Source organism: Ictidomys tridecemlineatus, chromosome X (assembly GCF_052094955.1).
Source record: "Ictidomys tridecemlineatus isolate mIctTri1 chromosome X, mIctTri1.hap1, whole genome shotgun sequence".
In the NCBI taxonomy this organism is placed as follows: Eukaryota; Metazoa; Chordata; class Mammalia; order Rodentia; family Sciuridae; genus Ictidomys; species Ictidomys tridecemlineatus.
Genome location: NC_135493.1, coordinates 75,230,509 through 75,252,070, shown reverse-complemented (window position 1 = coordinate 75,252,070; position 21,562 = coordinate 75,230,509). Strand labels below are relative to the sequence as shown.

At 41.6% G+C, this 21,562-nt stretch overlaps 1 protein-coding gene across 8 annotated transcripts in view; it reads right to left on the bottom strand.

Moving 5' to 3' along the window:
- Nhsl2 (NHS like 2) overlaps positions 1 to 21,562 on the bottom strand; it is a 289,493-nt gene that overhangs the window by 68,988 nt on the left and 198,943 nt on the right. The window contains exon 1 of one of the 8 annotated variants that reach the window (XM_078034699.1): positions 13,313 to 13,779. The exons of the other annotated variants lie outside the window; for them this stretch is intronic. Within the exon in view, the coding sequence (XP_077890825.1) occupies positions 13,313 to 13,355 (43 nt within the window). The 5' untranslated portion in view covers positions 13,356 to 13,779. Of the gene's footprint in view, positions 1 to 13,312; positions 13,780 to 21,562 lie in introns of those variants that run through there. 8 annotated transcript variants of the gene reach the window in all.

The window sequence follows — 21,562 nt, the reverse complement described above, 5'->3', positions numbered from 1 at the left end:
CAGCACTACTGAGGCATCAGTTGTGAAGAGAAGTGGCTTCTGGTGACAGCATGAATCCTTACATTCATACCCTGCTATGCAAGGAAACTGCAGCATAACCCTGTTTTTGCATCTGAAAGAGGACATCACAGTCCCCTGGAGACCCAGACCACACAGAGCTGTGCTTCACAGACATGGGCTTGTACTTCTGAACCTAGGTTTTTTTTAAATTTTTTTTTTAGTTGTTGATGGACCTTTATTTTATTTATTTATATTTAATACTGAGAATTGAACCCAATGACTCATACATGCTAGGCAAGCACTCTACCACTGAGCCACAACCTCAGACCCCTAGGTTCTTTTTGAAAAAAAATTTAGTTGTAGATGGACACAACAACTTTATTTTATTTATTTATTTATTTTTATGTGGTACTGAGGATCGAACCCAGTGCCTTGAACTTGCTAGGTGGGTGCTCTACCACTGAACTGCAATCCCAGTTCTGAACCTCGGTCTTGAGATCTATATTTGATCTTCTTGGTGAGTGTGTGGGTGTATGTGTGTGTGTATGTGTGTGTGTGAATGTGGGGACAATGGATAAAAAAGTTTTGCTGGAGGTTCTGCTTTGCCAACAGAATGCCACCTAAGTTTCCTGGTCCTGGTTTTCAGTGCATATAAAGAGGTCCAGAAATAGTTCTGCATAAGCTGGAAGAGGGTCGCAAGACCAAAAGCTCTTCTGGCTGTCAAGACTTTACCTATGTGAGTTTGTTGATTGTGGGTACTCCTGAGTACCACCAGCTACCGAAGGTGTTGAGGACACAAGGCTTCTGGGCTATATCCACCACAGGGCTGTTATGAAAATCTCAGCCAGACCCATGGAGAGCAACCATATGACCTCTACCTGCCCTGGTATGTACATCCACCACCTTGGGTTCCCATCCTGTTATCTAGGCACATATTTAAAAGGTCTATTATAGACTGTGATGGGGAGAGGGGATATAGAGGAACAGGCATTTTCCTACATGGCTGGTTGGAACATTACTAAGAAATTTCTTTGAAGGGCAATTTGGCATCATCTGTCAAAGATGTATGACAAATGGGTTTCCATCAAACAAAAAGCCTCTGCTCAGCAAAGGAAAGACAACCTACAGAATGTGATAAAATATTCACAAACTATACATCTTACAAGAGGTTGATATCCAGGATATACAAGGAACTCAAAATAATTCAACACCTGAAAAACAAAATTACCTGATTTTAAAATGGACAGAAGCTGGGCTTGGTGGTTCACACCTGTAATCCTAGCTACTCAGGAGGCTAAAGCAGTATGATCACAAATTCATGGCTAGTCTGGGCAACTTAGTGAGACTCTGTCTCAAAACAAAGAAAAAGGGGACTGAAGATATAGCACATAGGTAGAGTAATTGCCTAGCATTCAAGAAGCCTTGGTTTCCATCCTTAGCACTAGAGGAAAAAAAGGTAAAAATACTGAATAGGCACCTCCAAAAAGACTGTATACAAACAGCCAACACATATATGAAAAAAATGTTCAACATCATTAATCATCAGGGAGATGCACATTAAAATCACAATGAAACCTGATACAGTGGTACATGCCTGCAATTCCTGTAACTGGGGAGGACTGAGGCAGGAGAAGGGCAAGTTTGAGGCCAGTTTCAGTAACTTAGCAAGACCCTGTCTCAAAATAAAAACTGAACAAAATCCTGGTGAAGATGTGGAGGAAAGGAAAAGTTTGCACATATTGGTGGGAATGTTCATTAGTAGAGCCATTTTGGAAGACAGTATAGAGGTTCCTCACAAAAATGAAAATCAGAACTATCTGGCTGGGCACAGTAGCACATGCTTGTAATCCCAATGGTTTGGAAGGCTGAGGCAAGAAGATCATGAGTTCAAAGCCAGCCTCAGCAAAAGTGAGGCACTAAACAACTCAGTGAGACTTTGTCTCTAAATAAAATACAAGATAGGGGTGGGGATGTGGTTCAGTGGTTGAGGGTCCCTGAGTTCAATCCCTAGTACCCCCCCCAAAAAAAAAGAAAAAGAAAAAAACTATTTTATGATCCAGGAGTCCCTCTACTGGGTTTATATCCAAATAATATAAAATCAGTATACTGATGCCTATATTTATTATAGCACTATTCACAATGGCTAAGGTGTGAAGCCAACTGAAGTGTCCATCATCTGATGAATGGATAAAGAAAACGTGGTATATACACACAATGGAGTATCATTCAACTTACAAAAGAAGGAATTCCTGCCATTTGTGGTAACATGAACAAACTTAGAGATTATAAGTAAAATAAGCCAATCACAGAAAGACAAATACTGTGTGATTTAACCTGGATGTAGATTCTAAAAAGGCTGAGCTCATAGAAGTAGAGAGTAGAATAGTGTTTACTGGAGGCTGAGGAGGATAGAGGAAAGAGAGGTATGGAGAGAGACTGGTTAAGGGATACAAAGACACAACTAGATAAGAGGAATAAAGTCTAGTGTGCTATTACATAGAAGGATCATTATAGTTAATAATATTGTATCATATGGGCTGGGGTGGTGTAGCTAAGTAGTAGGGTCCTTGCCTAGCATATGCAAGTCCCTGGATTAGATACCTAGGAGCATTGTACAAAATAAAACAAAATATTGTATCATAAAAGTCAAAAGAGCTAAAAGGGAGTATTTCAAATGTTGTCATTGCAAAAAATAATAAAAAACCCAACAAAACAAAACTACAAACACTTGAGCTGATGGATATCCTAAATATCCTGAGTTGATCATTATACAATGTAATCACTTATCAAATTATCATATATAAAACACCCATAAATATATAAAATCATTATCTATACATTATAAATAAACAAATTTATAAATGATTCAAATGCACATTCCTGTTTATACTCACCAATTCCATTTTTAGAGATTACACTACAGACATACTACATAGAAAAACACATGAATAGGGCTGAGGATATAGCTCAGTTGGTAGAGTGCTTGACTTGCCTGCATAAGGCCCTGGGTTCAATCCCCAGCACCACAAAAAAAAAGAAAGAAAAGAAAAACATATGAACAAAGATATACATTGAAGTACTATGTGTAATAGTAAAATACTGGCAACAACACCCCTTCAATAGAGGACAGGTTAGATAAATTGTGGTTCTGCCATGTCATGGAATATTTTTGAAACAAGAATTATATAGCTAAAATATGTGAGAATGTTCTCCAAGATATAGTGTTAGGTGAAAAAAGCAAGACATTGAATGTTATGTAGAGTTGTTACCAGTTATGTTTACTCTTTCTCTCCCTCACACACCCACTTGCATATACAGAGATCATTTGTGGAAGGACACATAAGAAATGGGTATCTGTGGTTGCCTCTTGAGAGGGGAACTGTTAGTAGGGATGGAGGATTAGGGGTAAGTGGGAGAATTACTCTGTATAACAACTATTTACATAGCATTTATGTTGCATTAGCTATTACAAGTAATCTAGAGATGACAAAGTACTTAGGAGGATTGTGCAGGTTATATCAAATACTACACCATTTTTGGGCATATGCAAATTTTGGTATCTGGGGCAGTTCCTGAAACCAATCCCCTGAGGATATTGAGGAGTGACTATATTTTATTTTGTAATAAAACACTTAATTGATAATTAAATTATGAGTAGAAAAAGCAGCTCTGGTGTTGGAGGAATCTGCATTCTAAAATTTGGTTTCTTCGGGGCTGCATTCTAAAATTTGGTTTCTTTGGGGCTCAGTGGTAGAGCACTTGCTTGGCATGTGTAAAGCCCTGGCTTTGATCCTTAGCACCACATATAAATAAATAAATAAATAAATAAATAAATTAAAGGTCATTGTCAACTAAAAAAATACTTAAAAAAATGGTTTCTTCACATATTTCTCTATTCAAGAGCTTTCAGTGAGCCAGTAACAGTGGCACACATCTGTAATCTTAGCTACTAGGGAAGCAAAATGAGAGGAAGTTCTAGGCTGGCCTGAGAAAGTGAGTCCCTATCTCAAAAGAAAATAAATATGGCAAGTGCTTGCCTATAATGTGTGAGGCTCTAGATTTAATTTCAAGTACTAAAAAAATTTCTTCAGTAGTTTCTTCCAATAAAAAGGCCAACTAGGTCTGGCACTAGATGCTTCCAGAGGTTGGGCTCACATTGCCTTCTTTCCCACTGCCTATTCATACTTTTCCTCTATTAGAGCCCAATTAGCTGCCTTACCAGCCTCAAGCAATGGGTGGCAAATTAAATAATGTCTCCCCATTATTCATTTTGCTTCCTTCATGCTTCTAGGTCCTCCCCACACCTCACTCAACTTGTTGAATTTGCACTCATGTCTCATGACCTAGCTATCTGGAATCCTTTTGCTTGGAGTATCATAAGGATTCATTTGGAACTGCTTTGCGGCATACTTTATTTGACTATCTTGCTTTGTTATTTAACTTTCAGGGAATTATTTAGCTAAAATGTGGATATGACTTTCTTGTTTACAAAGTACTTGCACAACTATGGCATCATTCTAATATCCCTTTGCTATGTAGCAAAGCAGGCATTATTGTTATTTCACTGATGAGGAAAATGAGGGGTAGAGAACCTTCTTGTTAATGGTGATGTGAGAAGAAAGTGGCCAAGAGGGACCTAGGCCTGGCTTGTCTATAACATCTGCTTTTGTTCCCCAGCCAAGACATAAGTTCCTGGAGGACAGGAATTATGTTTTCAATGTTTCTGTGCACACAAGAGGGGCAAAGTGAAAGCCATTAGCACTCTGATGGGAAGCTAAAGAAGACAGGACAGTCAATCAACCAAGGGGTTTGTAGTGAGATCTTGTCAAGTGCTTAGGTCAGGGCTGCATGTTGCAGGTAGAAAAAGGCCACTATTTTCCTGGGTGGCCAGATATACCAAACTATTAGAACACAATCATTAGGAAATGAAGGTCATGTGAGGTAGTACACAGATGAATTTTTTTAACTAGCATATCAACTCAGCAGCCTGGGGCAAGAAATTTTAGAAGAATTTGTTTTAAGTCATAATATAGTACAGTTAATAAACAAAATTTGTGGCTGTGGCACAGAGATGATTGAAATTTAGGAACCATAGCCATAGGCTAGTCAGTCTAAGAGATGGGCTAGGGGCATTCACAGGGGGGACATTATCACTCACTTGAGCAAAGGTATGGAAACAGGGGAGGCAAAGCCAGAGGAAGGACACTTGAGAGTTCCTTTCCAAATTGCTAGCCAGGCTAGATTCCAGATGCTTCTTTCTGAGAGCTTGTCTAGAAAGTAGGGGCAAGATCAGGAGTCATTTTTGGTTTTGTGTGTGGAAGGAACACAATGAAAATGGTGCTTTGAAAGGTCAGTCTGGCGATGAAGTGCAACATGGACCTAAGTGTCCCTGCAAAGCAGTCTCAGATCATCAAGATGCTAATGCCCATAAGAGTCAGGCCTTGAAGCTAAAGTTAAGGCTCTTTCATGGAGACCCACAAGAGTTGCTCTTTGTCATGTATTATTTAAGGTGTTAAGAAAAATATCTGAGGCTTGACAACAAGGCACAAAAGACCACTGAGCACACTTGAAGAAACATGAGAGCCTCTTCCATGCTGAACTTACCAGTCATTACTGATTAAGGCCCAGACTTTGAAGTCAGAAGTTCACTTGTAGAAGATTGATTAGTTGCAAATGATTTTTGTCTGATAGAGATTAAAATTAATTATTTTCAGTGGGAAAGATAGCCCCAAAGGTTACAGCTCTATTACCCCACAGTACAATCCAGTTTTGTATTCAACTTTTACATCTTATTTTAGAATTCTTTTGAAGTCTCTAGTATCTTTTTTTGTTTTTAATATTTTTGTTGAGGTAAAATATATGTAAGAAAAATTTACCATGTTAAGCATGTTTGGTGAGGGTGTTGGGGATTGAACCCAAAGCCTCAAGTATGTTAGCCATGCCCTCTATCACTGAGCTAAACCTTCAGCCCCCATTTTAAGCACTTCTAAGTATAAAATTCACTGGCATTAATGAGACTCACAATGTTGTATAACCATCATTACTATTTAGATCCAAAACTTTCCATTATTCCAAACAGAAACTATACCCATTAAACAGTAATTTCCCATCCTCTCTTCTTCTAGCCCTTGGTAATTTCTAATCTACTTTCTGCCCCTATAAATTTGCATATTCTAGATAGTTCATGTAAATGGAATCATACAAAATTTGTTCTTTCATGTCTGCCTTCTTTTAGTTAGCATAAGGTTTTCAAGACTCATCTACATTGTAGCTTGTGTCGGAACTTCATTCCTTTTTATGACTGAAAAATATTCCTTTGTATGGATAAAGTGTATTTGGGTTGTTTCTACCTTTTGGCTATTGTGAACAATGCTGCTATGAATATTCATGCATAGGTATCTTTTCAAGTCCCTGTTTTCACTTTTTTTGAGTATATACCTAGAAGTGGAATTACTGGGCTCTATGGTTATTCTATTTTCAACTTTTTGAGGTAATTCCATATTTAACTCTCATATCTTTCTTAAAACCAGCTTTACTTATAATAGTGTTTCCCTCATCAATGAGTTTAAAAATTCTTTAACATCTGATCACTATATATATATATATATATATATATATATATATATATATATATTGCATTTCTTTTTAAAATTTGTTCTTTTTAGTTATACAATGACAGTATAATGTATTTTGAAATATCATATATACATAGAGTGATCACTATATATTTGAATGAGAGTCATGTTTTCAATACCTGAAAACTATATTTTGATACGGGTGATTACTTTGCTAATCCCTAAAGCCTAAAGTTGACTACTGCTCTCTACTTTAGCCCCCATTACTTATTGCACACTCCCTATAAGGAAGTAAAGGAAATCAGTAGAAGTTAAGGTCCCCTTGCTGAATAGATAAAGCCAGCATGATATTTTGGTAGTTCCAAATAGAAAGAGAATTTTAATTATGGTCCTGTGATAGTGATGGGAAATGAAGTCATGTGAGGATCAGGTGTGGTCACAGAACATGTGTACCTTTGCTTTTGCTAAGAATGTATGAAGACTTTTCTCCTCTGGAACACAGAACAACTGTTAGATCTCTACAATGTGATAGCTTCTGCTATGAAAACTCTAGAGAAATGCTTTGCTTTAGGCCAAATCTGAGACCAGGCAGACCACAATGAAACCTATTGGGAGAGACAGTAGAATTCTATTTGTTCCACCTAAAATGCACCTTTATTGGCATTTAATAGTAAAGGAAGCCTTGAGGGATCTTTTAAGTAGGAAATGAAGAGGGGGTAAAAAGGATGTGGCCTAGATTTGAGGAAGACGGTGGGCACAAAGGTGGGGGAGAGGACATAGCTGATGGGTGGTGGAGTAGGAACTGGGAACAGCTACCCTGCCTGAGAGTGAATTGTCTCTAAGTGGCCTTTTGTTCAGACTATACCTCCACCCCCTCAACAACAACAACAAAATATACCTCCTAGAGTAGTAATAATACATAAAATCAGACATATTCTTGGTTTCATAAATTTTTCATGTTTCAAACCAAGAACGTTTTGCTTTTTTGAGTAAGGCTGAAAAATTACAAAAACCTCTATTCCCCCCCTCACAGCTCCAAAGGAACTAACTGGATTTTGTTCACAATTTTCTCACTTTTGAGACAAAATATGGAAGAACAGATGAGTGCAAAGGCAGAATTTCACAGGTGGTTAAGAATGTGTAGGAAAAAGAAAACCAGAATAAAAATGTCACTGATACAAATCTGATCTGAATATATCTATTTCTGAAAGCATGCCAGGCAGGTTAAGAAAATAAAGGTAAAAATCTTCTTTCTTTTGACACCCTTATTTTGTTATCTTGCAGAGCTGTGTCAAGATGAAATATATATAATATAATAAGCGTTTTGCAAACTACAAAGGACTGCATGTGTCTTTGAGGGGGGCTGGTGGTATAGGGGAGAGGGCATGGGCTATGAAGTTAGACTTTGCTGGGGGTCATCCCAGCTTGGGGGAATCTGACCTGCAGTGAGGTCTAAAGCAAATCTCTGGATCTTACTTTTCACGTGTGTAGGTTGGAGACAATAAATTGTACCTTAGAGGGTTGTGGGAAGGCTCAGATGATAAAGCCTCCAAGGGAGAAGCAAGAACAAAATACTGAGAAAACCTGGTCTTTGGTACACTTCATAGGTGTAGCACTTATTATATTGTTCTAGAATAGTCTCTCTCTATATCTATTGCCCCAGTTTTACCAGAAGTTCCTGGCGAATTGTTTGCAACTGTATCCTCTAAGCACAGTGACTGGAATATCATACCCAGTCATTATTACATTTAGTAGGCCCTGCCAGCCACCAATACGCTTGATAGCCACACTCTGCCCTCCTCAAACTGTTGTTCTCTTCTCACCACCTCCCTAGCACTAAAGCTCCTAGGGCTCTGACCAGATCCCTGTGGGAAACACTGTGATGAGTCACCCAGGTTCCTCTTCAGGATTGGAAGCCTTATTCCCTTAGCCAGTAATGAATGCTGCTAGCTGATAACCCTCCTTGGGAAATGTCTAGCCCCCTGCTCAGACAGAGCTTCCTTGCCCAAGTTGTGCTTTCTCCTAGGAGACAATCTACATCTAAGAACTGGTCCTCTCATGGGAAAGCTCAACCTAGTTCCAGAGTTACTCAAGGGGTTGGGCCAAACTGTGTCATTAGAGTGGCATTTCAGCTCAACTTCTCCCTGAAACCAATACTGCGTCTTTCCATTAGACTCAAGATGTTGATGCCAAAGTCACCCTAATCAACTTCTTATATGTGACCTGCAAGAATCATTCAAAGGCAGTCCCCAAGCTGGGTTTGTGACCTATGAAGGCTCTGGCATGGCATTTAGGAAGACTATTCCAAGTGATCTCAGGTATTGAGACTATCCTCATGGCCCAGTCACTGTCATGGGTCTCACTCAGAGTTACACTTTTATCCCTACCCTATTCTCTAAGTTTTTCCTACAAAATGGTTCTGGAGCTAAAAGTGTAGAAGATATATGCCTATAAACAAATAATTCCAGCAATTTGAGACATGCTACAACAGATATAAGGAACTATTGCTAAACTGAGCTCTACCTGAGCATTGAAGGAAGGCTTGCTAGAGGAGAAGCCAGTAAGTCCTGAAAGATGAGATGGGGTTTGATGGTCTGCCAAGGGATGTGGGAGAAACTTTCAAGACAGAGAGTACAGTATGCTGGAAAGCAAAGAAGTGTGTTGGGTTTTAGTGAGAGTAGGAGGCAACAAAGTCTGGGACAGTAGTAGGGGCAGACAATTCAGGGCTTTCTATACCATGCTGAGCAACTTGGTACTCAGGAAGCATCTGTGAAATGAATGGCACATTCCAGTGTTGGCCAAACTTCAGCCATTTTGGTTCCACTTCAACAAGTTTTGTGGTGGTTAGGCACTAATGATTTTATTTACTATTCACTTAATCTTGTTCTCTAAATGAATCTCTCTTTTTTTTCCACTTAAATGCATTTATATTAAATGAAATTTGGGCTGGGGTTGTGGCTCAGCAGTAGAGCACTCACCTAGCACATGCAAAGTGCTGGGATCACTCCTCAGCACCATATAAAAATAAATAAGTAAAATAAAGGTTTTGTGTCCAACTACAACAAAAGACATTTTTAAAAATGTTTTTTTTTAAAAAAAGGAATTTTACTTGGCAATCAAAAACTAAAACAAAGGACTAGGAATTTAGCTCTGTGATAGAATATATGCAAAGGCTAAGGCCCCCAGTTCAATCCCCAGCACTACCCAAACAACAACAGCAAAAGAACTATCACTTGTCACATCTAGAAACTAAATGTAAAAGGAGCTGGGATTGCAGTGGCGCATTCCTGTAATCCCAGCGAGTTGGGAGGCTGAGGCAGGAGGAGTGCAAGTACAAAGCCTGCCTCAGCAACAGCAAGGCACTAAGCAACTCAGTGAGGCCCTGTCTCTAAATAAAATACAAAATAGGGCTGGTGATGTGGTTCAGTGGTTGAGTGCCTCTGAGTTCAATCCCTAGTAACCCCTCCTCCCCCAAAAGAAAGAAAATAAATGTAAAAGGAAATACAATGTAAACATAAAATAATAATTAAATTCTATGTAATACTGTCAATTGTCCATATCTTTGAGCCTGACACCTGTTCTGGTTTGGTTAGGGAAGATTAAGGAAGCATTAGAGAGGTTGAAGAATAGCACCATACTGAGCATTTCTCCTTGATGTAATCAGAAAGCTGGAAAGAGAATCATTTTCTCACTATATAATTCAATGTTCTTTACAGCTGTAGCATGTACCATTGAAATCACCTTGGAGTCCCTCTGTCTACCACTGCCTACTGTGAAAAGTCGGTAAATAATAAAGGGCCCTGCATTATATGGCTGTTATCACTACTCTGTCACTTGCTTTGCCCACTGGCCCTGGAAGAATTGCTTGGCTCAATGAAGGTTTCCAACTCTGTGCCTGTTGTGACTCTCACCCCAACACTGTAGGTGGAAAGCCAATAAGGATAGGGCTGGGCAAAGATGCAGAGCCTTGAAAATCCTATCTTTAGGAACTGGAAGGGCCCTTAGAGAATCTCCAATTTTGCCATTTTACAGCTGGAACACAATTTGCCCCAGGCCATTAGAAGCAGGGATTAGTGTTAGCAGTCTAGGGAGACCAATATGGAAAAAAGGATAGTATAGCTCATTGCTTTAGTGCTGGTACTAGTAGTTGTATCTGCAAATCTGAAAAGAACAGAATACAGGAGAAACAAGTCCATGGGTTCTGAAAGCAGAAACATCATCAAGAAGTTCAAACTACTGGGCTGGCTCCTTAGCAAAGGTTGAGGTAGGCCAGGGCCCTAGGTTAGGGGCAGTATGTTAAGAGCATGCCAGGAGCACTCGTGTTTACAAAAGAAACCCAAGGAAAGAAGGGAGGCTAGCACATAAGAACTGTTCCAAAGGGCAGTATCAATTTAGCCAGGGACATCCTGGGCCTTGGCAAACAAGTAGGCTCTGCAGTATGACAGGCCTGAGTTCTATCTCAGTTCTATCACTTTCTAGCTAGAATGACTTTGGATAAGTCACTTAATTGCTCTGAACCCCAGCATCCCATTGGAATATAATATGAGTAATGCTGGTATGTACCTCATAGTATTGTTGTGAGGGTCACATGGGGTAATATATTCAATACTTCTCATGACAGGGCCTGCCACCTCAGTCAGCATCACTTCTTCTCCCCCTCCTGTGGCATGACCAGACTCTTAACACATTTTCTTCTCTCTCTGCTCCCTGGCCCTGTCATACCTGCAGGCCCTGTCCATCCTATCCTTGTGTTCACAAGTTACCCACTAATCCCAGCTATGGTGTCAATGAAGACTTGAAAGACTTTCAAATATCTGTAGATAAGAAAGCTAAGAGTTGGAGCTGTAGCTCAGTTGTAGAGCGCTTGCCTAGCATGTGTGAGGCACTGAGTTCGATCCTCAGCACCACATAAAAATAAATAAATAAAAATAAAGGCATCGTGTCCATCTACATCTAAAAAATATTTTAAAAAAAGAAAGCTAAGAGGACATGCTCTGGAGTGTGGGACAGTGACCTGCTTCACCTAGAGACAGAAGTCCGGCCAAGAAGCCTGACCACAACATTGAAGGGAGAGGTCAGGTTTGGCCTCTTCAGGTGTGGCTGGGCTCGCCTGGCAGACAACAAGGACAAGACTCTAGTCTCCTGTAGCATTAGAAGGCAGTGCCTTTAGCAAGTCCCTCCATTAAAAGCTACAAGACGGAAGGTTAAATATAGCCCTTTCCAGTTGTCTGGGACTTAGATTTATGAAATGTCAGAGTTGTATTAGAGTGAGAAACGATCTTATCTCTGCTCTGTTTTTAGAGTAGAAAGGAGGCAATAGAGAAGAGAAAGAAATTGGGACTTTTAACAGTGGGTGATGGGAGGCCAGTAAAGGGTTTTGAGCAGTTAGGTCTGTTTTTTTAAAGATTCACTCTGGTTGCATAGTGGAGAATGTGCTGGAGAGTGGGAACAGGGGGCCCAGTGAAAGGGAGAGGGATGATGGTCTCTGAACCAAAGGAGAAGCTGTGAAGGTAGAAGGAGGAAATGGAGGGTGAGGCTGGGCCTTCATTCCAGGTGAGGGTTACCTCTTCTTCCCTCTCTCTGACTCCCTCTCCTTCAGAAGAGAAATGCTGGCTTATACATGCCCCTATCTTCTCATGGGCTCTTTTTACTAAAGACAATGTGCCCAAAGGTACCCACAGCTTTCATTCTATTGAAGGCCACCCATCGAATCCCTGTAGAGTCTGTTAGAAAGTTCTTCCTTGTGTTAAGGCCCCAGCTCTGCCATCGGAGGCCCCACTCAGACTTCATCTACTCACTTCACCTTGTGACAGCATCTCAAAGACCTGAAGACTAAATACTTCTTTCCCCTGATTCTTCTCCATGCCACGCAGTATATGCTCATCACAGGGCTTTGTTTTTGATCTCATCACTCAGCTTTTCTAATGGCTTTAGCTGCCTTTTGAACATATTCTTGCCATAAAGGACCACCTAGAAACCCAGAGACACTGTATGGACTCATAATATGTCCTGATGGCTATTTCTGTCACCATAATAGCTTCCTGCACATTTCCAGGAACATAACTGAGTCATGTTATGATTCCCCCAACCTGGCTTATCCTCTTCACAAGAATCCAGAGAGGGGTCATAGTATGGCAGAAGACCCCGAACTCCATTCTATCTTAGTACCAGAATGTCTGGCTTGAACTGTGACTAGAAAGCACTTGGTTCCTTGGAAGTAACCTGTGTGCAGAGACGACCATTAATAGGCACCCCATTCTGGCCACTCCTTACTCCTGTGCCTCTGGATTGCAAAAACATTTAGCATATTTGCAGGAGTTCAGGAGATAGGTAAAACCCCAAGACAGACCAAGATCCATCTGTGGGACAAGGCCACAGAATCCTTGTTGACTTACAGAAAGTAAGAGATAGTCACATGCATGCATATACAAACAATTCCTCAGTCACTTTTATTATCCCTTTAGGGACCCAAAATATTTGTGTTGGGATGTGAACATATCCACCCTCTCTACCTCCACAGCCACCCAGCTGTGAACCTCCTGTACAGCATCTTTGCCAAGTGGCCTCCTTCTCCTCTTTATACACTATATCTCTAATTCTAAGGGACCCACTCCCTCCCAAGACAGCCCAGGCTGCTGTCCCACAGCTCTGACTGCAGAAAGCACCTCTACCTCGAACTCCAATTCCTCCCTTCTTCCCTCTGCTGAGCACGAAACCCTTCTTCCACAAACACTCACCTCCCCGACTCCAGAAGAGGGTGAGAGATTCGGCTCTCTCCATCCTAGCAGTGTGGATAACCAATAATCCACTTCCAGTCAATCCTCATGCAACAGAAAAGTATGTTGCCGGTCCACACTGGAGACAGGGCTCTACGCTGTTTCAAACCCTGTCCCTGGGCTCCTCAGTGGGGTGCCTAGGGACTCTTCCTGAAGTCTGTTTCCCAGCACCCCGGCCGAGTCAGTTTGATCCCATCAATCACATGCTCCTCTGCCTGATGAAGTTGTCCCTGGGCAGCCCAGTAAGACCTAATTAAAAAAGTAAGATTCCCCCGACTCTACACCCACAGCCACGCTGCTCCTGTGTCCCTGGTCACAGCGGGACCAGTGAAGGGAGCTATCTGTGAGTTGGGCTTATCTTTTTCTAGGTAAAGTTCTCAGCCAAAGGCCCTAGTTAGAGCAGCACACAGAGGGCTGACCTCCTGCTCAGCTGCTGTCCTGCAGGGAGGGGAAATGAACAGGAACTGGCCGTCTGAGTCAGCGCCCCTAGTCTATTGTCACGGCACAGGCCCCTTCCTTCCCAGAGGAGAGACGTGCACAGAGATAGGCCTTGTTTTTTGCAAGTCTCTCTTGCATATACACTTTCTCTCTTAGCCTGGGACAAGTGTGTGAACTATGGCTGGATGCAATTCAATTTCATTTCTCCAGCACTCAGAGAGGGCCTTTTGACAGCATGTAGAGGTCATCTCATTCCTATCATGCTAGCCATGGGCCAAGACAACTGGTCCCATTTAACAGGGGAGAAAACTGAGGCCCATAAAGGAATGGGCGTGTCCTTGAAAAACCCAACAGCTAAAAAACAATGAGACTTGGAGTCCAAATTAGCTCTGCAGTACATGAGAAGCAACCTGCTGACCTTCCTCAACTGTTTCTCCCACCCCTACCCTGGTCAGTGGATTGCAGATTCTAGCAAAGTCTATTTGTTAGGGCACAAAGCATGTCCCTGGCTTTAAAACTCTGAAAATATATCTTGTTCAAATTTGTTTCTGTATGTTTAGATGGACAAGGACCCAAGAAACAAGTTACGTATGCCAGAATCTTTGTTACTCAGTACTAAATGACTATACTGGTGAAATGAGCATGGGCAAGGGGCTGAGCCTGTGTTCCAGTAACCATCTTCTAATAAGAAGGGAGGTATTGCTGGTTCTTGCTAACAGAATGGAGATTCAGCATGAGCTTTGCTCTTTTCTGTCTCTGCCAGGGGCACAGATAGATAGGGAAGCAACTTGAGGGAAGGAATCTGAGGGTTCCCCTGGGGGAAACCACCTGTATTAATAAGACTTTCAATTATTTGAGGACAGGGCCAGGGCATATGGATCTTTCACCTTTAGAATGCATTTGTAGGCACAATATAAAATCCATCAGAAAAAGACTGAGGTGAAATCTCCTGACAAGGAGAATGCATTGTGTTTCTGAGGTTAGGATAGGGTGAGTTTCTAGGGGCAACAAATGGTTAACATCACCTATCACATTCAAGAATGTTAGTTTAGGCTAGGTCCTGAGCAGTGACTTTAGCAACATAGGGATGGGGGGGGGTGGGGATGTGACCTTGGCAAAGATGGCTTCACAGGGGCCATACTGCAGCAGGTTAAGGAGGGAAATGGGAGGGGATTGGAGACACCTCTCAGGAAATCTGGTTGTGGTTAGAGAGGAAAGAGCCATAGCTGGAGGGAGAGGCAGAGCTGCGGATAGGAGTTAGATGTTTGTCAGGATGGGAGAGATGGTGCGGTTTTTTTAAGTTGAGGAACTTCTGTGAAAACTGCTATTCCACCCTACTCTCTGTGCTCCTTGCATGCTGGACTTCATCTCAGACCAGGGAAACCAAAATTCCTGAAGGGTGGGGCACAGGCATTGATATTATTCTAAATCTCCCCTGGTTGAGAATCATTATGCTAATTCCTAATTCTTGGGAGGGACTGAAATCTAGTATAAAGCCCAGATAGTGCAGAGGGCAAAGACAGCCTGAATGTTTTACCTCTTGCCATTGTCAGATTAACATGGAAGCTAAAACAACAGCCTTGGGAATCCTACTGCCTAGGCTCAAATCCCAGCCTTACCATTTACTGCTTGTGTATCCTTGGGTAAGCTACTTAGCTTTCGTGAGCTATACAGCAGTTATATAATCTACAGTTTCTAATCTATATATCCCTTTTAGGAGACAATAAAAGTACATATAACATATAACATAAAGTTGTTGTATGGACTGAATGAGTTCATACCTACAAAATATCTGCCTGGCTCAGCTCTGCTAGAGCTGACTTGTGTTTTCTAGTGTCCCTCCTATTGCCTCTCTGACCAATATCTTGGGCCTCCACCTAAGGCTCAGGAGGGTCTCCATTATAAAATGTTGCTGGCCTATCCTTAGCTTGGGTCTCCCACTGGCTCTGCCCTCTGGTCTGCTTCATCTAGGCCTGAGTTTGTCATCCTTCTCCCAGGCCACTTCTCACTCCAGATTCCCCTGGGTTGGGGCTGGCTGCTATTACTGTAATGGGAACTGTCATTGTTTATAGCCAGAGTCACATTATTTGAGACTTGAAGACTCTACAAATTAGATTCTCAGTCAATATTTGTCTTTTATCACTCAAACTCAAGTTTTGGGGTTCTTTTTACTGATCTCTGGGTAAACTACTGTCCCTAGGTGTAGAAAGAGTTGGTGTAAGTTTCATGGACTTAATTATTGGGGGGGGTGGAGGCCAGATGTTGGTGGGAATGATCCTTAGACCCAGAAGTGCGACCTTTAGCTCTGTGGTTGGCCACCAAAAGAGATCTCAACCTTTTCAACTTTGCTCCTTGTCCTAAGTAGACAGCACCTGTTCCCCAGGCTAGGCCATGGACCACCCAGGGAAGAGGAGGGGACTGGTGACAGAATTAAAGTTTGGGGCAGATATCCAGGAAGATAATCATGATGCAGGGGTAGATTTATCCAGTCTGGTAGGGGAACGAATAGAAGCAGAAGCAGTGTTCTGCCATGGGCCAGGTGCAGAAGTTTGAAGAATGAGGCTAGGAAGCCAGAAAATCCCAAAGCCAGGTCCTGGAAGCAGGAGCTAAGTCCCAAATGCTCTAAGATTCTTCAGTGATAATGAAGGTAGCTCACATGCAATCCTTGCTTATACATAGCAGGTGCTTTACATAGCAGGTGGGTAGGAATATTTCAAAGAAGCACTGTGCTAGGGATGGCATGTGCCTTTTATCTCTTGTATGGCAAGGGGGTCACAGCACATCTTTGAGATAAGCTTAAAAGGCCTGAATAGCACCACCCAACCCCTCTGTCCCAGCCACAGAAGGAATTTAAAGAGGCAGGTCTGGCCCACCCTCCCCAATGCCAGAAACAGAACTCCAAAAACACTTCAACCAAATGGCAAGGGGCAAGTGGGAGTCTCATCCTGCTCCTGGGACTCCATACACCTCCCTCCATCTGTGTTCTGGGAGAACTTGACAGGAGACTGATTTTTGGAATAGAAAATCTGTTGTTGAGAGAAATTAAGGTTTCATCTAAGCTCATTTACTCTTCAGGGCTGCAGATGGCATTTAGGAGGTCATACAAGCTCAGATCATTTGGAGGTACTACCTACAGGTGATGAGGAACTCACCTGTTATTGTGTAGGACTTCCTACTAGGGATATATTTTTTTTTTGTCATTTCAAGCATATCTTGGCCTCTTTGCAATGTCAGAACCCTGTCTGTTTCTCCCAGGTTGGTAACGGTCACAGTCATGGCTATGTGGTCCAGGGGGTTTCTACCACAGTAATGAGAAAATCCCCAAAGTTACAAGGACAACTCTGGGTCATTGGTGGCAGTAGTTGTAGGACGGCAACTAAAATGTTACCCACATTAATCTCTGTAGCTGGGTGACCTTGGGAATATCACATCTTCTCTGTGTGGCTATAAAATGAGGTTCATGATTTCTAAGCATATGCTTCACCTTTATTAAAATATCTGGGTTCCCCAGCCCCACATAAAATAAATCAAATACCTAGGTTCCAACACGATAGAGACAAAAAGTCTGCTTTTTCCATTGAAGACTTTTCAATGCTGACACAAAAATAATGATAGTCATGGTCATATAAACACACAGTGCTCCTCCAAGGGTCCCTCCACATCCTCCTCAACTCCTGTTGAGATCAAGTGATCCCTAGAGACACTTCCATTCTGACAGTCTTAAGGCATAACATGGCAGCTCACAACACAAGTGCCCCTTGCTTACTACAAAGCAGATGCTTCACATGCAGCATCTTCATCCTCACAATCATCCTATGCTGACCAAGGAGGCAATGAAAGCTTTAAGAGTTTCTTAGGCCAGTTGCCTAAAGAAACACATGGCTTATAAGTGCTCCAAGTCACTGGGAACCAGAGCAGCAGTGGAAGTCTTCACCATGTTCTTAATAAGTCATTCTGATCTCTCCACAGAGGTTAAGCATTTCAGAGGAGGAGGAAAACATAATATTTTCCTGATTATTCCCCAGCCAAGACTAGAAGTAGAAAGCTTCACTTGCTTTATCAAATTTCAATGGCACCTACACTCAGAGAAGACAGGGTGGCTGCTACCTGAAGCCACCTGGTAGCACAGGCTCAGGCTGGTTTTGTTATCTATGAGAGAGCAGTGCTGAACATTACCAGCATTAGTCCATTTTTGCTGTTGCTAATACCAAATACTCAAGGCTAAGTAATGTATAGAAAAAGAGGTTTATTTAGCTCACAGTTTTGGAGGCTGAAAGTCCAGCAGATTGGGTGGTCCCATCAGCTTGGCCTCTGGTGAGGGTCTCCTTAGCTACATCACAACATGGCAGATGTTGTTATGGTGGCAGCATGTGCGATAGGAATAAATCACATGGCAAGACAGGAAACCAGAGGGATTCAGGGTCCAGGCTTGCTCTTTTATAACAACTGATTCTCATAGGAACTAACTAGGGTCTCATGAGAGCTACATTAATCCCTTCTGAGGGTGTGTCTCGCCAGTGACTTCACCACCTTCCACTAGGTCTCACCTCTTACAGGTTCTACCACCTCAACACCTCCACACTGACCTTTTAGCACGTGAAACTTTGAGGTATACACTCAAACCATATTCAAACCATAGCAGTATCTGGCACTTTTGTTTCAAAGTATTTGTATACACATTACAGTAAGGCTTTATGCTATGGAGCATTTTACACCTTGCAAGTTCCTTTAGAATACCCTGGATCAAGCCAGGTGCAGTATTGTGCACCTGTAGTCCCAGAACTTGAAAAGCTGAGATGGGAGAATAGCTTCAGCCCAGGAGTTAAAGACCAACCTAAGTAACATAGTGTGACCCCACCTCAATAACAAACGAACAAACAAAGTAGGTATTCTAGAGCATACCACTGACATATCTCTGTTAAGGTGGTTGTGGTTATTATCACCCTCACACTGCAGATGAGAAAACTGAGGATACAAAGAATGAAATAACTTCCTCCAAAGACCCTATACTCATTTCACTGCATCTCCCCATTCTTTGTGGCTCCCTCTTTCCACAAAGTAAGACACCTAATTTTTTTTGTTTGTTTTTGAACTTGGGAGTACTCAACCACTGAGCCACATCCCCAGCCCTATTCTGTATTTTTTATTTAGAGACAGGTCTCACTGAGTTGCTCAATGCCTTGCCATCACTGATGCTGACTTTGAATTTGCGATCCTCCTATCTTAGCCTCCCAAGTTGCTGGGATTACAGGGGTCCATCACTGCACCTGGCTGAAAGACACCTAATTTTTATTGAGGTTTTTCAAATATATTTCCTGATTCAAGCAAATGATATGATTTGTTTGATAAAATGATTTGCCAGTGAAATTATTCTGTGTTAATTATTTTATTATTCTTTGCACAAACAACATTATTACATTAATAGAAATCTAAGGGAAAGAAAAATGCACCAAACCTGCAACCCATAATCAATCAAGTTCATTTCATCAGAATTCTCTTCCCATTCTTGACCATATGCAGGATTTGTATAGCTCAGCATAGGGACAGTTTTATATTATGCTTTTGTATGTTATACTTTCTTATAAGTATTGTCCATGTTGATCAATAGTCTTCATAACTAGCTCTTACATGGCTCCATCAATATTTCATGATTTTTGTGGCTGGGGATCAAACCCAGGGCCTTGTACAGGCTAGGTGAGTGCTCTACCACTGAACCACATCCTCAGCACATTCACCATATTTCAGTGAGGTTGTATATACCATATTTACTTAGCCATACCACTGTAATTTGACATTAGGGTGACCATTCCATTTTTTGTACACCCACTGTTAGCCTCCTTCTAGTTCTGGCCTAAAAAATATAGGGGTATCATGACTGACCCCAACCCTTAGGATGTTTGGTGGTCTAGAATTTTATCTTCTTCTATACTTTCCAATGGACTCATTAAGTTTGGTTAGGAAATATGTCTTTAGGAAAAAGACATGTTCCCTGGGGAATAGGGGACAATTAACTGCATGACTGACAGTTGTGGGAGGTAAGGAACACTAGGAAATAATTTGGGGGCCTAGAATTTTAACTTCTTCCATAACTTCCAATAGACTCATTAAATCTGATTAGTAGCTATATCTTTAGGAAGAAAGCCCCCAGAAGAATAGGGGCCAAATGACTTTCTTCTCTCTGTCATTTCAGCTTCCATTATATTGCTATTAAAAATGAAATTACCAGGTACAGTTGGCACGTGTCTGTAATGTCAGTGACTCAGGAGGCTGAGGTAGGAGGATTGCAAGTTCAATTTCAGCCTGGACAACTTGGAAAGATCTTATCTCAAAAATAAAATTTAAAATGTCTGCAGATGTAGTTCTGTGATAGTATACCTCTGGGTTCAATCTCTATTACTACAGGGACTGGGGTTGTAGCTCAGTGGTAGAGCACTCACCTAGGACATGTGAGGCATTGGGTTCGATCCTCAGCACCACGTAAAATAATAATAATAATAATAATAATAATAATAATAATAATAATAATATTGTCCATCTATAACTAAAAAATAAAATAATTTTTAAAAATCTCCATTACTTACCTAAATAAAAATAAATAAAGATAAAATAAAAAGGACTGGGTAGATGTAGCTCAGTAGTAGAGTACTGGTTTCAATCCCCAGTACTGCAGAAAAAAAAAGAGTTGGTGAGAAATTCAATGACAGGGCCAGGTCAATTGTCAAAATGCCTTGCAAATGCAGTGAGGTGATTCTTTCATTTTATTTAGACATGGGTAAGAGACTGGGGACTCATTTTCATACTGAAGCACAGGTCACCTTGCTCACAGTGTTGGTGTATCTGCTTGGGGGGGGGGAGGAAGTTAGAAATCAGTATGATACCAGTTCTCTCTGGATCTGAAGCCTCTGTTAACACCAGGTTTAGGCTTAAATACAAGAACCCTCCACTTTCTCACTAGCTCAGGCATCCCCCGCTCTAGCTTCTGGACTCAACACAGAGCCTCCAATGAATTCAATTATTCCAACAATACAAATGTGCCATCAAACAGACATATGTGGGACTTCTACCAAGCTGGGGATCACATTCCCAGTTGCTATAGAGATTTGCTCAACATACCAGAACAGAGTCATGGTCCCCTACTTCCACCACACCCTGTCTCCAGTGTTACTAACTCCTTCCACAGCTGCAAAGATGCTGAAAAGCACATGGCATGGTGCAATAGGCACAGGCTTGGAAGGCAGACGGATTTAGTCTTCAAATCTTGGCTCCACAACTTTCTTGTTATCAGATCATGGGGCAGCTCTCCCTCTGAGTCTTAGTTTTCTCATTTGTAAAATGGCATTTATAGTCCCTGTCTGGTGGCTGTTCTGAGTGGTAAGTAAAATGGAGGATGAAAAGTGTGGGTATGCACTGGGCACAGTGGTGCATACCTATAATCCCAGCAGCTCAGGAGGCTGAGACAGGAGGCTATCGAGTTCAAAGCCAGCCTCAGCAATGGCGAGGTGCTAAGCAACTCAGTGAGACCTTGTCTATAAACAAAATACAAAATAGAGCTGGGGATGTGGCTCAGTGGTTGAGGGGCCCTGAGTTCAATCTCTGGTACTAAAAAAAAAAAAAGTGTGGGTATGCAATAAGTGTGGGTGTATGACAAATATTGGTTCCATTTTTCTTCTCTGTGGAATACTAGTTCAAATAGATGGCCCCTATATGCACAACTGTGCACATGCTGGATAGTGGCAGTGACATTAGCACACATCCCCTTCCATAATACATACA